At 41.1% G+C, this 24,230-nt stretch overlaps 1 protein-coding gene across 19 annotated transcripts in view; it reads right to left on the reverse strand.

Annotated features, from left to right (window-relative positions):
• The window catches only part of RAF1 (Raf-1 proto-oncogene, serine/threonine kinase), a 107,348-nt gene that overhangs the window by 11,222 nt on the left and 71,896 nt on the right, over nucleotides 1–24,230 (reverse strand). For 10 of the 19 annotated variants that reach the window (XM_087887796.1, XM_087887791.1, XM_087887793.1 and 7 more), the window contains 8 exons: nucleotides 19,674–19,786; nucleotides 18,849–18,951; nucleotides 17,239–17,396; nucleotides 15,409–15,504; nucleotides 13,449–13,602; nucleotides 5,512–5,539; nucleotides 3,992–4,116; nucleotides 3,074–3,191 (listed from right to left, as the gene is read on the reverse strand). In XM_087887796.1, coding sequence (XP_087743922.1) covers nucleotides 3,074–3,191; nucleotides 3,992–4,116; nucleotides 5,512–5,539; nucleotides 13,449–13,602; nucleotides 15,409–15,504; nucleotides 17,239–17,396; nucleotides 18,849–18,951; nucleotides 19,674–19,786 — 895 coding nt within the window. Of the gene's footprint in view, nucleotides 1–3,073; nucleotides 3,192–3,991; nucleotides 4,117–5,511; nucleotides 5,540–7,292; nucleotides 7,353–13,448; nucleotides 13,603–15,408; nucleotides 15,505–17,238; nucleotides 17,397–18,848; nucleotides 18,952–19,673; nucleotides 19,787–24,230 lie in introns of all 19 variants that reach the window. The other 9 variants (XM_034438081.3, XM_034438055.3, XM_087887792.1 and 6 more) reach the window with 1 other exon arrangement.

Genomic DNA, 24,230 nt, shown 5'->3' on the forward strand with positions numbered 1-24,230 from the left:
TGATGGCACTTAGTCAATCAAAAGTTAAAGAACGAAGCTATATATAGTAAATGACTACATAAAAAGCACAAATCCTGTACATCTCTGCAGAAGGTATGCTTACTATTCTTAAGAATCTGAACAGAGACAAACGTCAGTTGTGCTTAAAATAATATACAGATCAGAATGCAAAGATCTCCATTGGTTACATAACCGAAAGGTTCTTTCAGTTTGTGAAGCAGCAACCTTCTACCCTTCCCTCCCTCACCCTGAATGCTGCCAGCCAACACTGTTAAAATATAGAAAATTCTCAGAACAAGTTACATAATGGCCCAGGGGTCTATTCAATTAAAAAGAAGCAGGAGGAGGTCTCGCACAAAATACCCAAGCACATGGGCGCTGTTAAGTAGCTCTTTGGATCCTAGCCACTGTTTCAAACGCTGTATTCCTGGAAACTGTCCCAGTCTTAAAAGGTTCAACCAATAGCGTATATACTTTCCCCTCATCACAGTAATGGAAAGGATGTGTCGAAGCACAATTTTTAAGAAGGAAAATGTCAATAATCGACTTTGCCACTTTGAGCAGGGAAGCCTCCTCTAGCAAGTATAATGCATAGCTAAGACTTCCTCTCAATATGAAGCTGAGACAAACCAGTAATTCCATTTTCTCCTAGTCTTTTTTGCTCTGGTTTCGACAAAAATTAGATGCTCTTATTTAAAGACGGCAAACATCAAACCTGGCAGCATGCATCTAACAGCTCTTTTTGAAAGTCTGCCCAAAGAAGAGTCTCACTTACCGTCTTTAGTCAGGCCAAAATTCTAATTCCCATAAAACAAATCAGTACTAAATAGTCAAACTACAAATTCAGAAAAACTACTGTATATTGGAAAGTCAAAATTGGAGAATGTGCAGGAATGGAAAAGCTGACTGCATATTTGGAGCAGGAGATAACTGAATTCAAGAAGAACTGTCTCCCTTACATGCATCATATCACATAGAAACTCGAATTTAGTCACTTAAAATATGGTTTCGGAAGGAAAAGAGAAATTGCCTTAAATAATTAAAATGAATCAAACAGAAATGATCAATAATCATAGTAGTTTAAAGCAGGGTGGATAAAAATCAATGATTTTTTTTATTTAAATCGGATTTTTTTTTATTTTTATCAAATTTATTTTAATAAAAAACTTTTGGGGTAAAAATCTATCGTAAGATAGTTTTCTATTTAAGATACATAAATAATTTAGTTTATTCAGCATGAAATGGAGCTTAGTTATGTAGCATGAGGCTGTATATTCTGCAACACTGGGACTATCGGTGAGTCAACAGTGGGTCAAAGGAGTAGCAGAGATGACAGTTGCTCTTTAAAAATTATGATTTAAATCAAGCCTTTTTACTAGTGATTTAAATCATGATTTAAATTGTGATTTAAATCAACTCGATTTAAATCAAATCCACCCTGGTTTAAAGCACATTATAAAAATACTTAAGTAGAAGTCAGTCGGGGTGAGAGAACAAAAGAACGGAGTGGCTTAAATGCTTCTAAAAATCACTTTTTCTTGTTTTTTTCATAGTCTTCATCTTAATTTTTATATTAAATCTCATCTTTTGAATTCTCACTTCAACTCTCATCTCAGTATAAAGTTTATGCAAGAGCAGCAGTAATATTAATTTACATAAAGTCCAACAACAGCACGGATGAAAGCGATTATAGTGCTAGATGTACTTAGATGTATCTATTCTATTCTATTCCTTTCTCCCTTTTTTCTTTTATTTTTCCTATTGTTTTTACTTAACTTTTTTAAAATATAAAAATAAAAAATAAAAAAACAGTGAGAAAACAACTTAAATCTCTGCATAACATTAAAAATCATCTATATTTGAAAAGGCTATATGTCTGATAAAGTTAAATGCTTGGAGAGCATTTTGCTACACTTTTAAGTTAGCAAAGTAGTTCTTAATCATCAAATCTAGCCTATTTTTATTTTGGCCAAATAAGAAATAATCTTTCCTTTTGGGAAGGATTTGGGTCTTGTTGCCCTTAGAATAATATATTTACAATGGTTTGGGTTTGGAAAAGAAAGTTGAGATAACAGAAAATTATGTAATTGATCTAGATATTCTGCACTACTTACCTAAAACTAATTAAAATTTGATCCTAGGAAAAACAACTAACCAGCTTTCCTTGTTTTTCTATCCATAATTTTTTAAGCAAAAAGAAACAAATGTAAAACCCTATCAGGTTAGCTTTGTTTTTAACCTTAGTTAAGTGCTTGAGAAACCAATTTAGACTTTGTCTTATCTTCTGAAAGCCTCATGAATTGTGAACTCCCTTTAGGCTATTTAGTCTGTCGTATTCAATTCAATTTAGTCTGCAGTATACATCTGATGCTGCCCTGGTTATGTGCTGCACCCTAGATGAATTATTTAAGTAGAATTTTTCCAGTTATGCAATGTTGGGTTTTCCCCCAATCAGTATAAATTTCTGATTAGAAGATAAAAGCATCACTGAGATTATTAGATATGGACACATTAAATCAAATTGAGGCAATGAAAACCTGAACTATTTGCATCCTATATAAATATTTGATCTTTGTCAAGCCAGCTTTTCCTGTAGCAAACTGGCCTTCTCCTCAGTAAGTACCTTTATACATAATCACTCTGTCCTATGGGCACCAAAACAGGAAATATAATGTACATTTATTTATTTACCATCATTCCTTTTCAGAGCATCAGCAGAGTCAAATGTATACCCTATGAAGATGCCTGTATCCAGTCATTTTTTCCGGTCTTTCATATTCTGTATCTTTCAACACAGTTGAAAGATATAGGAAGTTGGATATATTATTGCATCTTAAAACTACCTCAATTTTAAAAAGATGGTACTGTTATTCCTATTATATACTTTTGGAAGCAATAACTAATCTGTTATTTGGTATACAGTCCACTCATCAAAAATATTATTACAATCCTTAGTACTTACTTGTGAATCAAAAATATATCAAAGGTATAGCGAGCCAAAAGTGTATTTTTATACTATTTTATATATATTAATAATAGTTCAAAAGTTAATGAAAAAATACTGAATAGCTACCATGCCATTTTCCTTTATAAACTGTTCCAAATGAGCCTGATCCAACTCTGGTTGAGAGCATAACTTCACTTGCTTCTATTTCCCAATAATAGCTTGAATCCCGCTGTCCACGTTGTCTCTGCAAAACAAGCAAGTATTTCTAGTACAGACAGCACGACATGGAATCCATGTTTTAAGGTTTTATTAAAAGTATATATGAAATGTTTCATGATATTTGAATACACAACCTGCATTGGCCGGACGTGTGAAGTTGAATTGTGCATTTAAATTCTGAACAGAAAATAGTGTAAAAAAAATTAGGATTAAATCATTAGCTTTCTGCTCAGAAATATAGGGATCATCTGATAATTTTGTTCCCAATAAAATGTTTCAAGTTACAGAACTCATCTTGCATTCTTCTAAAAATAAATGCAATTTCATTTCTGTTCCTCTGCTTCTTTTCTAATACTCACTGCATTGTTGTTAATTAGCATGAGTTCCCCTACTAGCCCAAGAGGCTGGAGCATATACTACGGTACCATTACAATTCTAACATAGAAGGTATGGGAGAATACCTCAAATACAAATAAGAAAACATTCTATTTTATAAAAGCCCTGCATTGTTTTTGTTTAATTTGATTAAAGGATGCTAGTGTATATCCTCTTCCCAACCTCTTCTTTCTTTGAACAATTATGCGGAGGGAAGCTGTATTGAAAGCTTTGAGACTTCAACTGCAAACTTGCAAGCAGAGTTCCAATCAGATATGGTAGAGAGAGAACACCAATTTTGACAAGTTAATTCCTTTTTTTAGAAACTCACATAATATTCAGGTTAGGTCAGAAACATTTAGCTACACCTATGTACAAATCAGACCTGAATGTGCAGATATTTGATGTCTGTATTATATTCATTTTATACAACTGTATTTTGATACTTACTATTTTTTTTTCTTGCGGATTAGCTCCTGCAGCTCGCTCTCTTTGAGCCGGGACTGGTGTTTTAGGTTGTGACCACCCTGTTGGACTTGTATTGTTGGGGCTTCCCGATATCGCTGGTGGTGATGCTTCAAATATTTAAAGAAAAAAGTAATAGATTTTAATAATACAGTATTCCTTCACAAGCAAAGATTGTAGACAAGAACTGGCATGAAACCAGCATATATGCCACATTGTATAAAGACTAAATAGCACATGACAATATTAATGCTACCGTGTTTCTCCAAAAAGAAGGCCGGGTCTTATTTTCTTTTGACCCCCGAAAAAACGGCTAGGCCTTCTTTTTGGAGGGTTCTAATTATTGACTCACCTTGTGGCGGTGGCACTGACAGCCCCGCCGAGCAGGAGCCCGCTGCTGGCCCACTTCCTCTGCAGCCGCTTGCCGCCACTCACATGCATCGCCCCAGCCTCCGTTTTGCCTTCAGATGCCTGCCGGAACGCATCTGGCAACTGATAACAGAGCTCCAGATCGATCCGGAGCTCTGTTATCAGCTGCAGATGCCTTCCGGAAAGCCCTCTGCAGCTAATAATAGAGCTCTGGACCAATCCAGAGCTCTGTTATTGGCAGCAGATAACAGATGCCGGCAGGCATCTGAAGGCGAAACGGAGGCCAGGGCGAAACGGAGGCCAGGGCAAACAGCCACAGAAGAAGGTGAGACAGGTGTCTGGGTGTGTGAGGCCTGGTAAATAAGGTAGCTCCACCCACCCCCCATCCCCACCCTAGCTTATTTATTACCTGTATGCCTCGTCCTGCCCCCTGCACCCCAGAGTGCAGGGGCCTTAATTAGGCCTAATTTTGTAGGCGGGGCTTAATTTGATCGCATGCGCTCAAAAAAGTGATAGGGCTTCTTTTCAAGGTGGGTCGTCTTTTTGGAGAAACATGGTAGCATATTTTAGCCCTTCCCATTTATACAGGTAATCCTCATTTAACGACTGGCCTCTTTAGCAACCATTCAAAGTTGTGACGGTGCTCAAAATTACTACCAATCCTCGTACTTATGATCACTGCAGCGTCCCACAATCATCTGACCATCATTTGTACATTTCACTGCCAGCTTCTAACAAGCAGACTTAATGGAGAAGCCGGCACTTAATGACTGCAGGGAAAAGTGATGTTAGTCAGCCACAGTCACATGATGTCTCACTTAACTACTGTGTCACTTAGTGACGGAGATGCCAGTTCCAACTGGGATCGTTAAGCAAGGACTATCTGTATACACTACTCGCTATAATGCAAAATACAGCAGTTTTTCTTCAGAACATTCTGTCTGACCTGAGTATTCTAGATAGTTTGAGCATTTCCAAAAGTGCCTATTTCAGGAACACTTTGAAACATTTCCTGTTTCCCAGGATATACATTTGGAGAGGACTAAATTCTGGCAGGAAAATTAAAAAGTTGTGGATTGCTTCATTTCACACTTTTAAGGAGCATCTAATTACCATATTTTAGTGAATGCACTCACCAGATTCACTGTGACTACGTATAGCATCCTGAAACAAAAGGAAAAAAAATATTGTCACTCTTTCAATATAACTTCTGTGAGAAACAGAAGAGTAGCCAATGTCTCTGTAAGAGAACCTGACTCAGCAGCTTTGATTTTAGACTTCAAAACATCAGCCAAGACATATGGTGAGAAGGGATATTGGCAATTCAAAGCACAAGGAACCCTAACTGCACTTTCAGCAATTATAACATGCTTAGCATTCAAAATGAGGCCCAAGTGATTTATTTGCAGTTTGTACAGGAATGTCAAAATTGTTGTCCCCATTTTTGTGCTCTGCTTAGAGATTATTTTAATAAGTTGTTTACAGGCAATCCAAAAATAAATAAACCGAGAAAAGAAGAACAAATGCATAGGACGGTTTAATATTTCAAATTCATTTTCGCATAAAATGTTTTTTATCCTAGTGTCTAAAGCAGATACTTTGCTGAAAATATAACAACAAACTGGATCTGTAAAAAATAAAGAATAATAATAATCAGATGCCCTCCAGCATAGCACTGCTGCAGCTGACCTGGTTTCTCTTTCTCTTCCTTAATGTTACACATGCTAGTCTATGTAAACATGCACAGCTGTGATCAAACACACATTTGTACTGTTCCTCATCTGTCCAATACTGTCCAAATCAATATCTGGATAATTGACAGAAAGACGTACATGCCCAAATACTCCAGAAAACAATACCCAAGGTCAAAATGTGGGCAAAAAAATGGCTTAAAGGCTTGAATGGCTTGAAGATGATGAATATGTTTGTCTCAGTAAATTGGCTACAAACCACTCAGAATTTTTTTTGAAATATAAGTGGGTTTGAGAAATAGTGAAGGTTCAAATAATTTTCCAATAAAGCTATGAAAAAGTTGAATGGAATCCTGTGTGAGAATTACATCATATATTCAGTTATAAATTCAGACAAAATAGGTTCAGTTATAAAAAAAGCAACTGGGAACAACTTCAGGGCCTAAGAATTATGTGTAAAACCATCATATTTATTGTTTTGGTTCTACTTTTTATTATACAAGGCATAAAACCGTGTTCCAGAAAATCAGCAGAGCTTCTGAAACAGTTCTTGCACGTGTGCAAAGGGAAAAGAGCAGTTTAGACTGAAAGCAACTATTGCATGTTCTTGTAGATTTATGTAGAACACCGGTTGTTTTCCAATGTTTTTTTAAAAATCCATTCTATTTTCAGAAAGACATAGAACCAAGGACACAAATTGCTAATGCTAAAAATAAATGGCTGTATTTCAGCCATTTTGAAGTTATACCAATTTCAAGTTTTACCAAGTCATACTAATTTGAGAATCACTTACTTTCACTTCAGTTATGTATTGTATGTTCTCTTTTAAGAGAAAAAAAGTATGCTGAAATCTTACTTTATATTAACTGAACTATGAATGCAGATTCCCATTCAACTGCTTAGTGAGAATCTATATTAATTCCTCAATAAACAGATAGCTATTGCCTATTTTTGTATATGTATTTAACCAGCAATTGGAAAATATAAGAGGATGACATTGAAATGAAAAAGTTCAGGCTAAGTGGCTATGGGATCTTATTCTACAGTGCTATACTGCAACTGAAATTCTACTAAATAAAACACAGCTCTGATTTTTGTATTAGGGTCAAGCAAACATGCCACACCAGTACTTCAATATGAAGTTTCAGTTAATTCACTCTAATCTGATCAGCTGTTTTAGCAATTTTGTTAAATGAACCAAGCAAAGGCATCCAGATAATACCTACTCTTCCCCTTAAACAGAATCGTCTGCACCAGGACCTGGGAGAAGCATTCAGGCTGTTATTCTAGTTCAAAGCAATGAGAAATAAGAAAAGAACAGAAGGAGTAGTAAAAAAACAGATTCCAGCTGCTAAAGATGAAAGAAGTATATAGAACAGACTTGGGGGGGAGGGAGTTAATGTAGTAGCTAAGTGTAGGTTACACTATCTAAGAACTGCAAGAATTTTAAAACTGATGCAATCGCCTCACAAAGTTAGCCAAGCAGACCTTCCATAGACCATGAAAGTTCCTGTAAAGGAAGTTCTCAAAATTATCTTCTTCCCCCTCCCCAAAATTGGAGAGCAGTAAGATTCCGCTATAAGCCAAACTTGCGTGCAGAACGGACCAATGAAAAAGAATTCAAGTATGTTGAATTCTTAACCGTATAAGAAAAACACCTGAAAAGAACCCAATAGTGCAAAATCAAGTAGAAGGAACATTGGACTTACCTGCAGGTTCTTTCTCCTTGCGCTGCGTGAGAGTCCATTGAATGGGTTAATCCTCATGTGACTGGCCAGAGACTGAGTAAGAATTTGCATAAATATACCTCCTCTTCCTGTCTAGCCCCAGTTCTGAAACGAAGTCCGGATCTGAAGCAACAGAAACTTGAACGGAAAGGGAGTTAATAAAAGTCCGGAACCCACCAAAAAAGGGAGGGTATGGACTCTCATGCAGCGCAAGGAGAAAGAACCTTCAGGTAAGTCCAATGTTCCTTCTCCCTTGCGCTGCTTAGAGAGTCCATTGAATGGGATATACCCAAGCTAAATATCTCTGTGGGGGGGGAAGAAAGAGAGTCAGGCAGACCCTCCGTAGGGAGAACCTGTTGGAGCACTCCGCGACCAAAGGCAGCTTTGGCTGATGCAAACTTGTCCAATTTATAATTGCGAATGAGGGGCATCGGTGAAGCCCAAGTAGCCGCTCTGCAGATCTCGAGAAGAGGAGCCTGGGTGGCCCAAGCAGCAGTGGTGGCCATACTACGCGTTGAGTGCGCTGTAATGCGCCCAGGTAAAGGCTTGTACTTCCGATCGTAGGCCATGGAAATGCAGGCTTTGAACCAGTGAGCGATGGTGGAAGAAGACACCTTTGAACCACGGGAGCCCGGTTGCTGGAAATGAATAATGATTCGGATTTATGGAACGGAGCTGTCCTGGCAATGTACCTTTTCAAGGCCCGACGAACATCTAACGAGTGCCAGAGGCATTCGGTGGGATGAGTAGGCCTGGGGCAGAAGTCAGGTAACACAACCTCTTGGGCCCTGTGAAACCAGGTGTTGACTTTCGGGAGGAAGCTGGGATCCATCCACAAAATGACCCGGTCAGAATGAAATATGCATAAGTCCTTGCGTATAGAAAAGGCCGCAAGCTCGGAAACATGCGGATGGATGTGACCGCAACAAGGAAGGCGACCTTAAAAGTCAGTAATTTGAGGCTGGTGGAGGACAGGAGTTCAAAAGGTGATGACATTAAGGACTGAAGAACAAGACAAAGATCCCAGGAAGGGTACCTGTGGATGCGGGGGGGACAAAGGTTGGAAGCCCCCCTTAGGAAACAATGAATTTGTGGATTCTGGGATAGCATGCCGTGATCTTTGCAGAAGAGAACGGTTGCCAATGCCGCAACTTGTCGTCGTAGGGTGTTGACTGCTAGGTCAGCATCCAGTCCCTCTTGAAGGAAGCCCAACACCTGTGGAATGGATGCTTCCATGGGTTCAATCTCTGAAGAGGTACACCAGCGACGAAACGAAGACCAAGTCGCGTTGTAAATACGGGTGGTGGACGCTCTGCGAGAAGCGAGGAGGGTAGATATAACTTCGGAAGAAAATTGCTCCCTCTTCAGGATCTTCTTTCAAGTGCCAGGCAGCTAACGGGAACCATTGGGGTTCTGGATGGTGGAGAGCCCCCTGGCGAAGAGAGATCTGATCTGGAGGGATCCTCCATGGGTGGCTGATAGATAGGCCCATGAGGTCCACAAACCATGCCCACCAAGGCAAAAATGGGGCAACGAGGATGACCCTCCTCCAAAATCTTCCGCACGACCCTCGGTATCAGAGATATTGGGGGGAAGGCATAAAGAAGGCCTGGCGGCCACTGGCAGTAGAAAGCGTTGGTCCCTTCGACTTTTGACAACCGCCAATGGGCCCCTGAAGGGAGGGGGCACTATTTTCTACGGTAGGGACAAATATTGGAGCCCCAAAAAGGTCGCCTGGCTTGATGCTGATGAGTGCGTTCTCTGAAAGACTGTCTGTCTTGGGACCTGTCGGATGTCTGATGAAACAGTAGGTGAGGAGCCAGGTTTTGTAAACCTGGGTCAGAAGATCAAAAGGACTGCCTCCGATAAGGGAAGGCAGACCGTCTATCAGAGCGTCTGAAAGTAAAAGGGAGGACCTTTCTCTTGTCCCTATCTTAAATTAGGATAGGGTCCAAGACTTCACCGAAGAGGGAACTGCCCTTGAAGGGAGCTGCAGTCAGGCGCCATTTGGTTCTCATTCCACTTGCCAATGGCGCAGCCAGAGAAGACGGCGAGACGTGACATTGGATGCCAGGGCATGCAAAGCAAATTTGGCTGTGTTAAGAGTCACATCAGCGGCATATTCCATAGCGGCGATTATCTTATTGATGTCCTGATGCAAACAAGCATCTTCAGGCGACGCTCTAGCCTGCATCTGGCGCAGCCAAATAAGGGACGTCCTGGCAAAGAAGGACGCAGCTGTGGCAGATTTGATAGCCCACGCAGTGGCCTGGTGGGTCTTATGGGTGGAAATTTCGGCCCGTCTATCTTCTGAATGGAGACCTCAGTTGCATCAGATGGTAGAATGTTAGGAGAGGTAAGGCTGGCCATGGGAACGTCCACCGCGGGAAGCTTAAGGTGGTCCTCGAGCTCCTGTTCCACAGTGTACAGTTTCTTATCCAGCCCACTGGGGTTAGAAATCAAACCAGGTTGGGCCCATTGGCGCTGGACAGTGTCAATGAAGAGTTTAGGTGATGGTATGACCTCTTGTTCGATAACAGCTTCTGTAAAAAGAAGACTGGTGGAGTAAGTGGGATCAGAAGAGGCTGCCGTGTGTGCCAAAGTGGCCCCCATATTGGCAGTGGCTTTTGCCTTATGTAGTAAGGTCTTAAACAACTCATGTCAAAAAAAAAGACCTGTGGAACAGTGTCTATCCGATGAAGTTTCCTCCTCCTCCCCAGAGAGGTTGTAATCGAAAGCATCCTCTACGTCCATAAGAGATTGGTCACTGCGGTGAGAATGAGAGTGAATGGCCACAGAAGAATCGCTGTCCAAATGGGACGAGGCCCTGGAGAGCTGGCGTGTCTGAGCGGGAGCAGATGATGGAGCCAGAATACCTCTTTGGGCGAGGGCTGCATCAATGCCCTTAGCCACTGTCTATGCAATGAGATCGCACATTTCCTGGGAAATGACAGTCGGATGGCCTTCCTCCGGGCAGAGTCCTGCCACTGTAGGAGTGAAAGTGGAAGATGGCCTGGAGGCGCGAGTTTGCCTAGGTGGATCCAAGACGGAATCGGTTCCCTGAGAGAAAACCTCCCTGATTACAGCCTGGTCCTCTTGCTCTTCTGTGGAAACATTTGGAGACCAAGAGGAGATCTCCTGCTGAATTTGAGGAGATATGTCATGCCCCAGGGCTGAGGTGGAGGGGGGGGGAGTGGGGGGAAGTGGGGGGGGTAGGAGGTATAATGGCTTCTGACAGCTTTTTTGCTTTGTCAAGTTGCTTGTTTAAGGCCAGATGCCTTCTCCTGGCATCTTTCTCAGATGCAGTTGGAAGAAGAAGCAGCAGCCTTAGATGATTTGGCCCTGGTAGAGTGCTTATCCTTAGATTTACCTCTGTGCTGAAAGGGAGATTGGGATTTTCTAGAAGGGGAACAACTGCGGTCAGCCATTTTGAAAGGGCCGGTGGCAATGGGAAAAAAATGCAGAGAATGTGATCCTAAAATAATTGGTGCCAGGGATAATATAAAGAAGCAATCCGGATGCAGTGCTGAACGAATTCCAGCTGAATTAGTAAATGTTTAAAATCCTGGGAGGTGTAACCAAAATGGCACGGGGCTGACAGGACAGACCTGATGAATAAACCTCACACTGAGACTCCAAAATGGCGCTGGGCTGACAACACAGCCCACAGGCACTTCAAAATGGCAGCAGAACTGCGTGGAGCTGACAAAACAGCTCTTTAAAAGCCAAAGGGTCCCTGAGGGAGAGGCAGAGAGCCAACAACATAGCTCCTGAAGCACCCTAATTACCTGCCAGAGAGTGAAGCAGGGCTGACAAAACAGCCCCTTGCGCTTAAAAATTGAGCCCAACCAAGGCGGGAGCCGACGAAACAGCCCCAAGGCAATTTAAAACGGGCAGAGCGAAGGAGAGCTGAGCTCCAACAACACGGAGCTATCCTCGATCCCCGCAGCGCGAAGCTGACAACACAGCTTCCCTCGCGCTCCCCAGTCAAATCACAGCAAGGCGATCTCCCTTGGAACAGCAAGCAGAGGATCCTTGTGTCCTTGGCTAATGGTGGCGAAATAAAGTCTCCGATGACGCTGGCAAAGCCGCGGCTCAGCTGAGCGGCACTTGGCCAAGTGCAAATCCAAAGATCGGCAACGTCTGGGAAGACTTTCAGGAAGGACTGAAGCTTGGAGAAGCTTTTTAAATTTCTTCCAAAATCTCTCTAAATGATTAGAGAGTCAAAAGAATGGAGCTAGACGATAAACAAGTCTCTAAGACTGGACTGAGTAAGGAATTGGGGCTAGACAGGAAGAGGAGGTGTGTTTATGCAAATTCTTACTCATTCTCTGGCCAGTCACATGAGGATTAACCCATTCAATGGACTCTCTAAGCAGCGCAAAGGAGAATTAAACTAATCAATTACATTTCATTTCTCAAAAATGGCCCCCTAACTTCATTCAATGAAAAATCAAGGGGAAAAAAATCATGTCCCCACTTTGTTCATCTCAATACTTTGGGAAGCACTCCATTGCTGGTTTCAGCATTTCTAGATGTGATAACATAACCTATTTATCTGTTCCAGTAAAGGCAGATTAATGCAACGTACATGAATACAAAGAAAAACCCACCATATTCATGCAATCATGAATTCAAGGAACTCAAAATTCTAACATTGCCATGTCTCTAAAAACTGTAAATTTGGTCACTACTACCTGGGGACATTTTTTTATAGAAAAGGCAAATGGTTTTCCCAGAATGAAAATTTGAACCACAGTATTATGCAAGAAAATTTTATTATAACAAGTCTCTGGATATCTTTCATGACCTCTTCCTATGAGTTTTAACATTCACATACTTGAAACTTCACCAATATTAACAATACTCCCAAAATCTACATTGGCATCATACTACCCTGTTATTTGATATCTGCATTAAGAAAAGAAAATCAGTATTAATTTTCTTTTTACTTTTGTAGTACAGTAAGTAAAAATTAAATCTAAATCTTTTGGATCTCAAGCAAACAACATTTAACAATCTGTGTTTAATTTTATTCATGGCAGGCCTTGTAATAAGGCAGACTGCTTTAGACAAAATAAACTGATTCCAAAATATTAAAATACAACAAGATATTATCTATTTATTATTATATTTTTATTCTCAGAAGATGTATTTCCAGATTATTTGTTCAAATGCTACATTGGAAAGAATAATGTAGCAGCCTTTTTATCTTAGAAGGCATAAATATCATATTGTTCTGGGTCCTGTTATACAAAAGTTGTTCTTTATTCTACTCAATCAGCTATTGTAAGCACAGTTGTAGTACAGTCATAAAGATCAAAATTGGCTCCACTATTCATTAGTTAGCAGAGATAATAGCACTGAAAGCTTGATATATTATTAGATTTAACATACATGGCAGCAATGACTTGTTCTTTGATCCTCTAATAGCATAGACAATTGATAATTTATGTGAAGATGTTGCCTGAGAAATGTTTGAGAAAAGGGTTTTTCTTAGGCCAGGCACACAGCAAATGAACAGCATACAACATAGCTTAATGATTTAGAAAATCAGAAAAAATACATCTGAATGAAACCAACTTTAAGAGTTATTAAATAGACATGCAGTTAGATATTGTAAAATACCAATTAAGTAATAGGGAGTAAGAATACCTCAATTATCCGGTTATCCACAGGCATAGTAGTACTGACCATGTGGACATTTGGGGTAGAGGTGGATCTCTGCCTTTGAGAAAGGGAACATTCAGGAGAAGGATTTGTTCCACTGAATGTGAAGACATGAGGTGTAGAATATCTATGCTGAGAACTAAGGAAAGAAAACAAAATTATAGATGTATGCTTTTATATGAAGACCTTAGCATTAACTTATGAAAATCTATAGAACCTATTTAAGAATAACAAGTTTTATGATATAGTCCTCTAGAAATAAAAAGTTATTTTGGAAATGATCAGAACTAAGATTTTCCCCCTAATCCACCTTGGTTTTTTACACCAGAGATTCCCAAAATATGCAGATTAGGAAACCAATTTTAAACGATGGCTTTGAATAGGTTTATTCCAGGGGTGAAATGTAAAATTTGTTACTATCGGTTCTGTGGGCGTGGCTTGGTGGGGGGGTTAATGTGACTGGTGGGCGTGGCCAACTTTTTTTAAAAAAAAACTTTTCAAAGCATTTTTTCTGCAAATGCAAAAAAATGCTTTGAAAAGGCTCTGCCGATCAGGCAACACAGCTGGGATCGTCAGAGCCTTTTCAAAGCATTTTTTAAACCATCTCTTCCGCTGAAGAGGTTACAAGAAAAAGTGCTTTAAAAGTCTCTCTGATGATCCCAGGTAAATTGCCTGATCGTCAGAGAGACTTATAAAGCATTTTTTTCTGCAACCTCTTCAGTGGAAGAGGTGGTTTAAAAATGCTTTGAAAAGGCTCTGACGATCCTAGCTGAGCCGCGCGATCATCGGAGGCTTTTTTTTTACTTTTAAAAGCATTTTTTCGGCAGTTGTTGTTGTAGAAAAAATGCTTTTAAAAGTAAACAAAAAAAAAGCCTCTGATGATCGTGCAGCTCAGCTGGGCAAGGGGGGGGGAGCAGGGATTTTTGCTACCGGTTCTCTGAACCACCCGCCACCATTGCTACCGGATCGGGCGATCCGGTCCAAACCGGGAGCATTTCACCCCTGGTTTATTCTCAACTATGGAGTGCTTTACAAAGTAACTCCAGGTAATCCTCGCCTAACATTTATCCATTTATTCATGACTGCCTTCCCGGTTACTTCCCCATCATCTTTTCCTGTCTCCCTGTGCTCTTCATCCCGGCCATATGTGGAGGAGCACTGTAGCAATGTCCCACGTGCCAGGAGTGAGAACTATGAGTGATGGACAGGGGGCAAGGGCAGTGGTGTGCATTAAGGAGTTTGGGCAGTTATGGATTGTGCATCCCTACTAGCTGGGGCCTTCTTTTCCAAGACACAAAAAAGGCCCTGGCTCTGGTGGTATGAAAGAAGGGCATAGCTGGTAGTGACATGCAGTGTGCTGGATATGGCAGTGGGTGGGGTGATGCAACAGATAGTCCGGCACACAAAAGGGCAGAGCTAGTGGGTGAGGGAAAGTGAAGTGGAAGCACTTATTGCTTTAGATCAGGGGTCGGCAACCTTAAACACTCAAAGAGCCACAAAGGTCCTAACCGGAAGCCCCCGTTCAATTCTGGAGTCGACCGGAAGTCTGGTTCCCCACCATAGAGTCTCCTCCTAGCGCGGCATCCTTTTTTCCTCTACCTGTCCTAACCAGAAGGCCTATCAATTGTGGAGCTGACCAGCAATAGGGAGCCGCAGCAGAGGGATGAAAGAGCCACATGCTGCTCCAGTGCTGCAGGTTGCTGACCCCTGCTTTAGATTGAGAGGCAAAGGAATTACTTCTTAACTTATGATGAGTGTGCAAAGCTAGACTACTTTGCTGGGCATCCTGAAATGGTATTGAAGAAATGAATCAATTTGAGATGAAGTGTTCTTTCAAAAAAACTTACCATTTTACACACATAAATTTTGCCCAGAAATTCATAATACTGCCAACTTGTGAAAAACAGTAACAATTTAATATAATACAACTTAAAGGGCTGCTTACTTAATGGGCATCCGAGAGACAGATTCACGTATTCGCCGAGTCATCAAAGGAGGTGCTGAGATACCACTATCACCAATATTTGAATGTGGAAATAATCTAAAATCAAAGCATCCAAAGAAAAAGTTACTGAATTCAAGAGATCTTAACATTTCAACCAGGGCAGCTCTGCTTTTTCCAAAAAGAAAAATCTTAGGAAAAATCATAATCAATTGACACAGTATTTAAGTTTAAAAATGCATTCACATGATACACTATGCCATAACTAGAAGGTATTGTATAAACCATGGGTAAGCAAAGTACGACTTAGCATGATAAACTTAGAATTCTTTTACTGACAGCTAATCATGGTGAAAGGATAGCACCAAGTTGGGATACACAAAAGATTTTGGATGCAAACAACTTTGAATTTGAGGCGCTCCCATTTTGAGTCTAAAACAGTTACTTGGAAACATGCTATTTTGGGTTCAAAGCAGAGGTGGTATTCAGCAGGTTCTGACCAGTTCTGGAGAACCGGTAGCAGAAATTTTGAGTAGTTTGGAGAACCGGTAAATACCACCTCTGGCCCCGCCCCCATCTATTCTCTGCCTCTCGAGTCCCAGCTGATCAGGAGGAAATGGGGATTTTGCAGTAACCTTCCCCTGGAATGGGGAGGGAATGGAGATTTTACAGTGTCCTTCCCCTGCCACGCCCACCAAGCCACACCCACCAAAACAAACCACACCCACCAAGCCACGCCCACAGAACCGGTAGTAAAAAAAAAATTGAATCCCACCACTGGTTCAAAAGGGGAGATTTCAAGTTCCAAATATTATCAAAATGATTGAAACAACACATAATGAATGCAGAACAGCCATTCTGAACACAAAACAAGTCATTTTGATTTTAAATGCTTTTACAGATTTCTTGCAGAAGTGTGTAAATTGTCATTCTATCACAAGAATCATATTAGCTTTAGTAGAGATCTTTAGTACAAAGTCAGAACTAGTAAAAAAAAACTAGCAAAGAAAAGAGTAAAAAATTTACCAAGACAAAGGACTAGTAGACCTGCTTACTCACTGCTTCTTTAATTATAGTTTACTGAGCAAATTACATTTGGCTTAGCTAAAACATGGAAATCCATATATATCACAATTTCTAAACCACCATAGTTGGATTCACCACACCAAAATCAAATAAAACACATTTTGGTTTTCCATGATGGCCGAATCAGACTATAAATAAAAGTAATTACAATAAAAAGTTGTTTTTAGATTCCATATAAGTACTTTGCTTTGCATCTTTGAACAACACAACCCACTAATAGTTTAGCTATAAAGTTGCAGCAGTGAGTGAAATGACAAAGATTCTAAACAAACAGGAGGGGCAGCTAATTTTACAAATACTTTTCCCCATTCCTGATATTACCTGTTGAAACAAGCACCAGAATTAAAAACAAAAGAAAAACAAACAACTGAGTACTTTAGGGAAACTGCACTGGCAACAAACAGAGACCAAAGCCTAGCTCCTGCCAGGTGTACTAAGGACAAATAAAAAATACAAAAGATGTAGCTAGAGTGCATGATTAAAAGTAACATGCACACAGTTACTGCATATCAAGTCACAGATGGAGGCATTAGATAGGAACTAGGCAAATTGAAATGATAATAGCAAACAAAGTAGTTAAAAGTTTCAGAAAAATTCCCTACAACTTTTACATAGAAGTTTAGGAAAAAATCATCAACCAGGCAATTTTCAATAATAGGGTGATCCCCCCCCCCCAAAGTAATCAGGGTTCTGCATTATTTCAACAATTTAGAATTACTTCTATCCCGGATCCTCAAAAGTCCTTACAAGAGTTGCCGGATATTGCTCCAGTCCACACACATAGTTGGAACTTTTGTGCTGCAGTGCTCATGGAATTTGTAACCGCAGGTTTGACATCGGAATCCATTTAGTAAAAACTTCTGACAGATGTCACAGTATGCAAGCTTCAGAAATGTTTTCCGTGCCTGGAAAACAATTGCAATTGTTTGTCACTTATGTTGCCAATTACAAAGAGCAAACAACTTTCAATAAATGTGTTTTCAAAAACTAACTTTAGTTTATATTTTCCAATTGCTTCAGTACATTTTCATGGGCATTGAACTTTTATAAAAATCAGTAAATTCTAAGCTTTGTGATCAAATTTTAATAAGCACACAGAAACAAATACATGCTCAAACAAGTTTCTCTCTGAATGTATGTATGATACCACACAGAGAAGAAATTCTCAAACTGTCCTTTAATTCCTCCCCCTCCCCCCTCCCAAAAAACAAGTACAGATTGCATTTGCTGACAGTTATCTTTTCTTCTCACTATGTACCATATCGATTTCAAAGATTCTTTGAAGTTCAACATACCCAAAGGGGCAGAAGTTCCAGAAAGGGCTAACCCACGCTAAATTTACAGATGGGTTTTTTAAAAAATACTTTGAAGTATCTTTATATATCCTAGCCCAATGCATGCATTACTAAATGAAAAGGCAAAAGGATCATGGAATTGTGTGTTCCAATCTTTGTACACTGATGACAAGGGCTTTTACATCATACAGAGAACTGCACATTTCATACAGAGGGTTACATATTCAGCAACGTTTAGTCTTTCTTTACATTTTTCTCACCAATTTTCAGAAGTTTCAGAAAAAAAGAGCTGAAGCTGGCATGTCCCCTGCTCCCTCCATACTTTCATTTTGTAATACCTGTACTTGATTAGTGAGAATGTTCTATTACAATCATTAGGCCAAGATTGGAAGAAGCATTAAGCATAGCAATAATCCAGGTGCCTACAGGATCGTAATATAAATTAGAGTATTTTCTGACTCTTTCTTCATGCAAAAAAGGAAGGTCAGAATATCTTTGACTACTATCTATTTACGTATATATGTATCAGGAGAACCCATTCACAAATTTTCTGCTAAGAACTATAGAGGAGCATGCAGAATGGAAAAATCACTAAATGGTTAAGAAAAATAGTTTGTATTATTTACATTAATTAAAAAATAATTTTCAAAAAATGTAGGCACTGATGCACAGATCAGAGGAGGAACTCTGTAGTTTACCCGACTACTTTAGGTATAAAATCCAACTACAACTACACTTCTGACCATCTTAATGGACATTTAGAAAAGAGAGGTTTTAAACTGCACTTGGTAATTCTTAATCTTGCAAGGAAAAATGCCCAATGCAAACAAGAAAAAAACTGTAGAAAAGAAAAGGACAATATACTACAAGACTAGTGAACAAAACTGTTCATTTTATATCAATATTGGAAAGACAGAAAACTCAACTATATTATAGCTTTCTGATGTACATGTTTATTTTGTGAGAAGACAAAATAAAGAATAAAGTCTGTATACAAATCTAGCAGCACTGCTTTCCATAAAGCATTGCCAGTTCTACTATACATACAAAAGATCAACATACGAAGTTATGTGTTGTGAGTGGAACATGATCAAGGAAGTCAACTTGTAATTCTTCTCCAATCAAGGATGCAGCATCTGTACTCCAATCTAATCGTGCTTTTTTACTATAAAAACAAATAAAACCTCTTAAATATCTGCAAGTATTCACTTTTCAAAGAAATTATTTGGAAACCTCATTTATTGCAGATAATTGTTAGTTAGAAACAAAATTACCTTAAGATACACATGACAATGTATTTTACTTTCTACTCTGAAGTATTCAAAAATTGCAAACAATAAGAGTATTATAATTGTTCATGGAGCCAAGGGTGGCACATGATAAAACATAAGAAACATCATCATAAAAATACCATCATTTTGTAATTAAGTCAACCATCAGTATAGTACACAAGCCCATAATTTTTGTACTTCCTTATTGATGTCATTGTATCCGTTGTTATTTTGGCATCTTCACTAACTTTGTTAAACATGCTATTGCAACATCTATATAACCACTGGAACCTTAAGTTATCTGGAATTTACACATTCAGGAGAAGAAAACAAACTGACATCATCCATGATTTGCGCTTAATGTGGCCTTCAGTATAAGCCTTAGAAGGACTGAAGTTATCTTCCCCAGCAGCTTGGTATAGAATTATTTGATCTCGTCCTATAAAAAGCAGAGGAATATCTAAAGCGAGAATCATAGCTGATTTGCTTTTTTTAAAAATGTCCTGTCATAAGAGAAGAGTCTCCAGCTGCTATATGAAATGAAATATACTAAATATTATCTTAAATAATCTCATGGGAAGAAATTATTTATATACAATTTAATTCCAATTCTTACCCTCTGTGTTCAGTAAGTAATTGAAAAACAGCACAGCATTCTGGCTGCAGACCTCTAACTTTGAGTGCTTTCATAAGACAGTCATGAAGAGTCATTCCATTACGTACATTTACCTGTTAAACACAAAATAAAGTTTTTCTATTTCCAAAAATATAAATTATTATTTAGCTTCTTAATCTTCATATTTCAATTAAAGAGCAATTGTTCTTAAACTCTAGAAGACTCAATTTGTTAGACAATAGCCAGATGCCTTAAATGCTGGTAAACTCTTACGGTCAGTGGAGTGAATAGAATTGAAAATTCATTTCCTTACTATTGTCAATGTTTTTGGGAGGGAGGGGCATCTATCCCTGTAACTCTGTATACTTTTACCTTGGAAAAACTAAATGCAAAATGCATTAAAGGTATTGACTTCCAACCACAATTGGGACCAGAATTTCTATTGCTAAGCAAGGCAGTTTTTAAGTGAGTTATGCCTGATTTGACAGCCTTTTTTGTCATGGTTAAATTAATCACTGCAGTCATTAAGTGAGTCCAGTTTCTCCAAATGACTTTGCTTATCAGAAGCTGGCAGGGAAGATCGCAAATTGCGATTACATGACCCTGGGACACTGCAACCACTGTATATTCATGTTGGTTGCCAAACATCCAAATTTTGATTACGTATCCATGGGGATGCTGCGATGGTTCCAAGTATGAACACCAGTCAAAAGTCACTTTTTTCAGTGCTGTTGTAATTACAATATAGCAGCAACTCTAGGAGATTTACTTCTCAAGAAGGGGTTTGTTAGGGGTTTAGTTGCACTGGTACTAAAGCTGCATTCATTGATTGTTCTTGCATCTAATTATTTTTGCAGGATGGAACCAGGATGAACTGGAGGAAGAAACTGAACAGAGATAGAACATCAGAGATAAAACATTATTTGATCGGGAGATAGGGTCAATGTAGCCAGACTTTTGCAGAGCTGTAGTAACTATAGGGATAACTTGTACCTGGATATTGATGAGTCCAATTTATTACTAATCTCTTGAGGAATTCCTGTCACACAAAGTGATCATCGTATTTGAAGACTGGTTTATCAACCTCACCTAGCCCCAGAGAATCAGATCTTGTGACATCTTCTGCCTTAGTTCCATCATATCTGGATTATACTCTACCAACACCAACTTCAAACAATACTTGAAAACTACAACTGGGTCAAAATGTAGCAGCCCAATTGTTAACAGACATATTGAGAATGTAGGACTGATCTTCTGAAATAGCTACTTGTTTTTCAATTTGTTTCCAGGCTACAATTCACATTGCTTCAGATGATCTCTAAAATTTTAAATGGTTTAGCACCAATACATTTAAAAGAACCTCTTTTTCAATCTGGACTCAATGCCTATGGAAACTGTATTTGAACTGTATTTTGATGGATTGTTTGTTGGTGTTTCCAGTGGTGTTTGTTGGAGTTGTCACCTGAATTCAGGAATTACCGTATTTTTCAGAGTATAAGACGGACCTTAATTTTGGGGGAGGAAAACAAGAAAACAAGAATTCTATCTCTGCCTACCAGCATTTAAGGTGGCGCTGCTTTACACCGCCCTCCTCCTCCTCCTGCAAGAGAGAGGTGCCTCAGAGACTCGGCTGGGAAAGAGGGGGTCGATTACTGAGAAGTTCTTTTCCAGAAAACTTATCGGGGTGCTCCTGCAATCCACAAGGACTACTTGTTTTTCCTGAAGAGACCCTCACATGCTCTGGGGGCAGCCTGAGGAACGAGCCTCTTCGGGATGGTCTGGGGGGGAATCTGCCCAGTGGCTTCAGTGAACAAGGCGGGCCCCACGGTTTGTGAATGACCCCCCTCCTCTGACCGCCCAGCGGGCAGCTCAGGGCAGACAATGGCCACAATGACTTCACTCCCCAGCAATGTAAGGAGCCGCCGCCGCTTAAAGCCCCCTCCATGCCTCGGAGCCCCTAAAGCAAAACATCCCTCCTTTCCAGCCACCGCCACCCGTTGGCCCAATGCAATTTGCAGAGCTACATTTCAGGCGGCAGCTGGTTCCCCTCCAATGTGCTTCGGGAAACCAGGGAGGAAAGCATTTTCAGGTGGCAGCGCCAGCCACACGCCGTGCATTTTGATTCAGGGAGGAAAACGCTTTGCATAGCATAGCAGGGAATGGGGGTGGGGGGTTGATCAGTCGTTTGAAGGGGAGGGGGAAGATACATGCTCTTAATTTTGCATGCCCGTGGTCGGTGTTGGAAAGGAGAAGTGGAGGACCTGTGGGTGCTGATGCTCTGGCCCCCCCTCCCCAACACTCAGGCTGCCCCGGACAAGATCTCCACCATCAAGCGGGTCTCGGAGAATGTAGCTGACTACTTTTACAAGAGATACGGGGGAGGACCCAGGCTGACGGGGGGGGGCACCCAACCTGGACAAGGCTGGCTTTTCCCCTCCCCGAATCCAAAAATGGGATGTGCGGCCGCCGGGAGCCGCTCACTCCTTGACCGCTGTTTTGAGGAGGTTACAGACAGCTTTGTAGTACTCGTTGAGCCGGCTCTTCAGCCACAGCACCCAACACCTCTCCACCGTGCAGTCCTTGCAGAGGGCTTTCACTGAGGAAGGAGAAGGATGCCTGGAGGCTGAAAGGCAGCAGCAGGGCCCCCTCCTTGGCCGTTCGGCAAGGGGGGAGCTTCTACCATCCCACTGCCCTAACCCTGTGGAGGAGACCCAGCAGAGAGCTCCCACCCTGGGAAGGAAGGCAAAAGGCCATCTCCCTGAGCTTTCATGGGCGGGCGCCACTTTTGCCAATATGGATTCCTCGGGTCGCACCTCGTCTCTCCAGAGGCAACTCCAAAAACAGTGCTGGGGAAGGTGCAAGGGGGTGGGTGGGAGGAAACTGACAAATGTGGCAACACACCAGTGAGGTGTAACACCAAGTTTGCAACATTTGAGATCTCACATCTCCTGAAGAGCTGGAAGGCTCCCTCCCTTCTCTGCAAGAGCATACCGTAAGCAGTTCCATCTGCCTAGTATTCCCTCACCTTTCCTTTCTTGCTCCTTCCCCCGCCACCCCAAAGCAGAGGGGATCACACCAAGAAGGCGGCCAGGGCCAAAGCCGGCCTCGCCCAGGAAGGCGCACCCCCCACCTGTCAGCCTGGGTCCTCCCCCATATCTCTTGTAAAAGTAGTCAGCCACGTCCTCCAAGACCCGCTTGATGGTGATTTTATCCGGGTGCAGCTTACCGTGAGAGCACAAACAGATCGTGTTGTCGATGGCTTGGGGGGGGAGTATCGATTCGTCCAGCTACTGCTGTAGCCATTCCAGGGAAACAAAGTCATAGGGGCAGCCTGAGGGTGGGGGGAGTAGCGGGCCAGAGCATCAGCACCCCCAGGTCCTCCGCCTCTCTTCCTCCAACACCAACCACGGCACGTGCAAAGTTAAGAGTATGCATCTTCCCTCTCCCCTTCAAACGACTGATCTACCCCCCACCCACATTCCCTGTTATGCCCTCCCCGAATCCAAAAGCAAGGTATGTGGCTGGCGCTGCCATCTGAAAATGTTTTCCTCCCTGGTTCCCCGAAGCACATTGGAGGGGAACCGGCCGCCACCTGAAACATGGCTCTGCGAATTGCATCGGGCCAACGGGCGGCGGTGGCTGGAAAGGAGGGATGTTTCGCTTTAGGGGCTCCCAGGCACGGAGAGGGCTTAGGTGATGGCGGCGGCTCCCCACATTGCTGGGGAGTGAAGTCATCGTGGCCATTGTCTGCCCTGAGCTGTTCGCTGGGCGGTCAGAGGGGGGACCAGCCGTGAACTGTGGGGCCCACCTTGTTCGCCGAAATCACCAGGCAGATTCCCCCGACCATCCTGAAGAGGCTCGTTCCTCAGGCTGTGCCCCAACCCAGATGCCCGCCACCTGGAGCCGCCCAAAAACGTGACGCGCAAAGGTCGAATATGTCTGAAGGGTGGGGGCTGGCGGGTGGGCGGGGCTACATTCAGACTATAAGATGCGCCCAGATTTTCACCCTCTTTTTAGGGGGAAAAAGGTGCATCTTATAGTCCGAAAAATATGGTATATTCACTTGGAAATGATCTCATTTCTTCACTAAAATACTTCTAAAAATTGAGAAAATCTTCAGTTCTAGAAAGCTGAACTTTCTGATATACAGTATTGATTGAATATACACCGATACACCGATTTAACCCCTTGCTCTCTTGTTGCTTATTACAGTTGTTGTTGCATTGGAATTTATTCTGATCTTTTGGGGCCTCCAGAACTCATTTACACAGTTTAAAGCACCAAGATATTGTATTATGGACATTTTGTGGCCAAAAAAAAAAAAATCAGGGTGTGACTTTTGTGTTAAGAACTAGGACAATAATGGTGGAGGAATGGGAACACAAGCCCTCTATAAATTAAAATAACTCACAATCTCTAAGGAGAAATTTCCTGACAGAACAATTAATCAGTGGAATGGCTTGCCTTCAAAAGTTGTAAGTGCGCCTCTTCTATGAATTAATATTATTAGCATGCTTTCCTATCAAATTTACAATTTTAGATTTTGATTGAGAGGAA

This window comes from Pantherophis guttatus, chromosome 2 (assembly GCF_059756535.1).
Source record: "Pantherophis guttatus breed Tessera chromosome 2, ASM5975653v1, whole genome shotgun sequence".
Lineage (NCBI taxonomy): Eukaryota > Metazoa > Chordata > Lepidosauria > Squamata > Colubridae > Pantherophis > Pantherophis guttatus.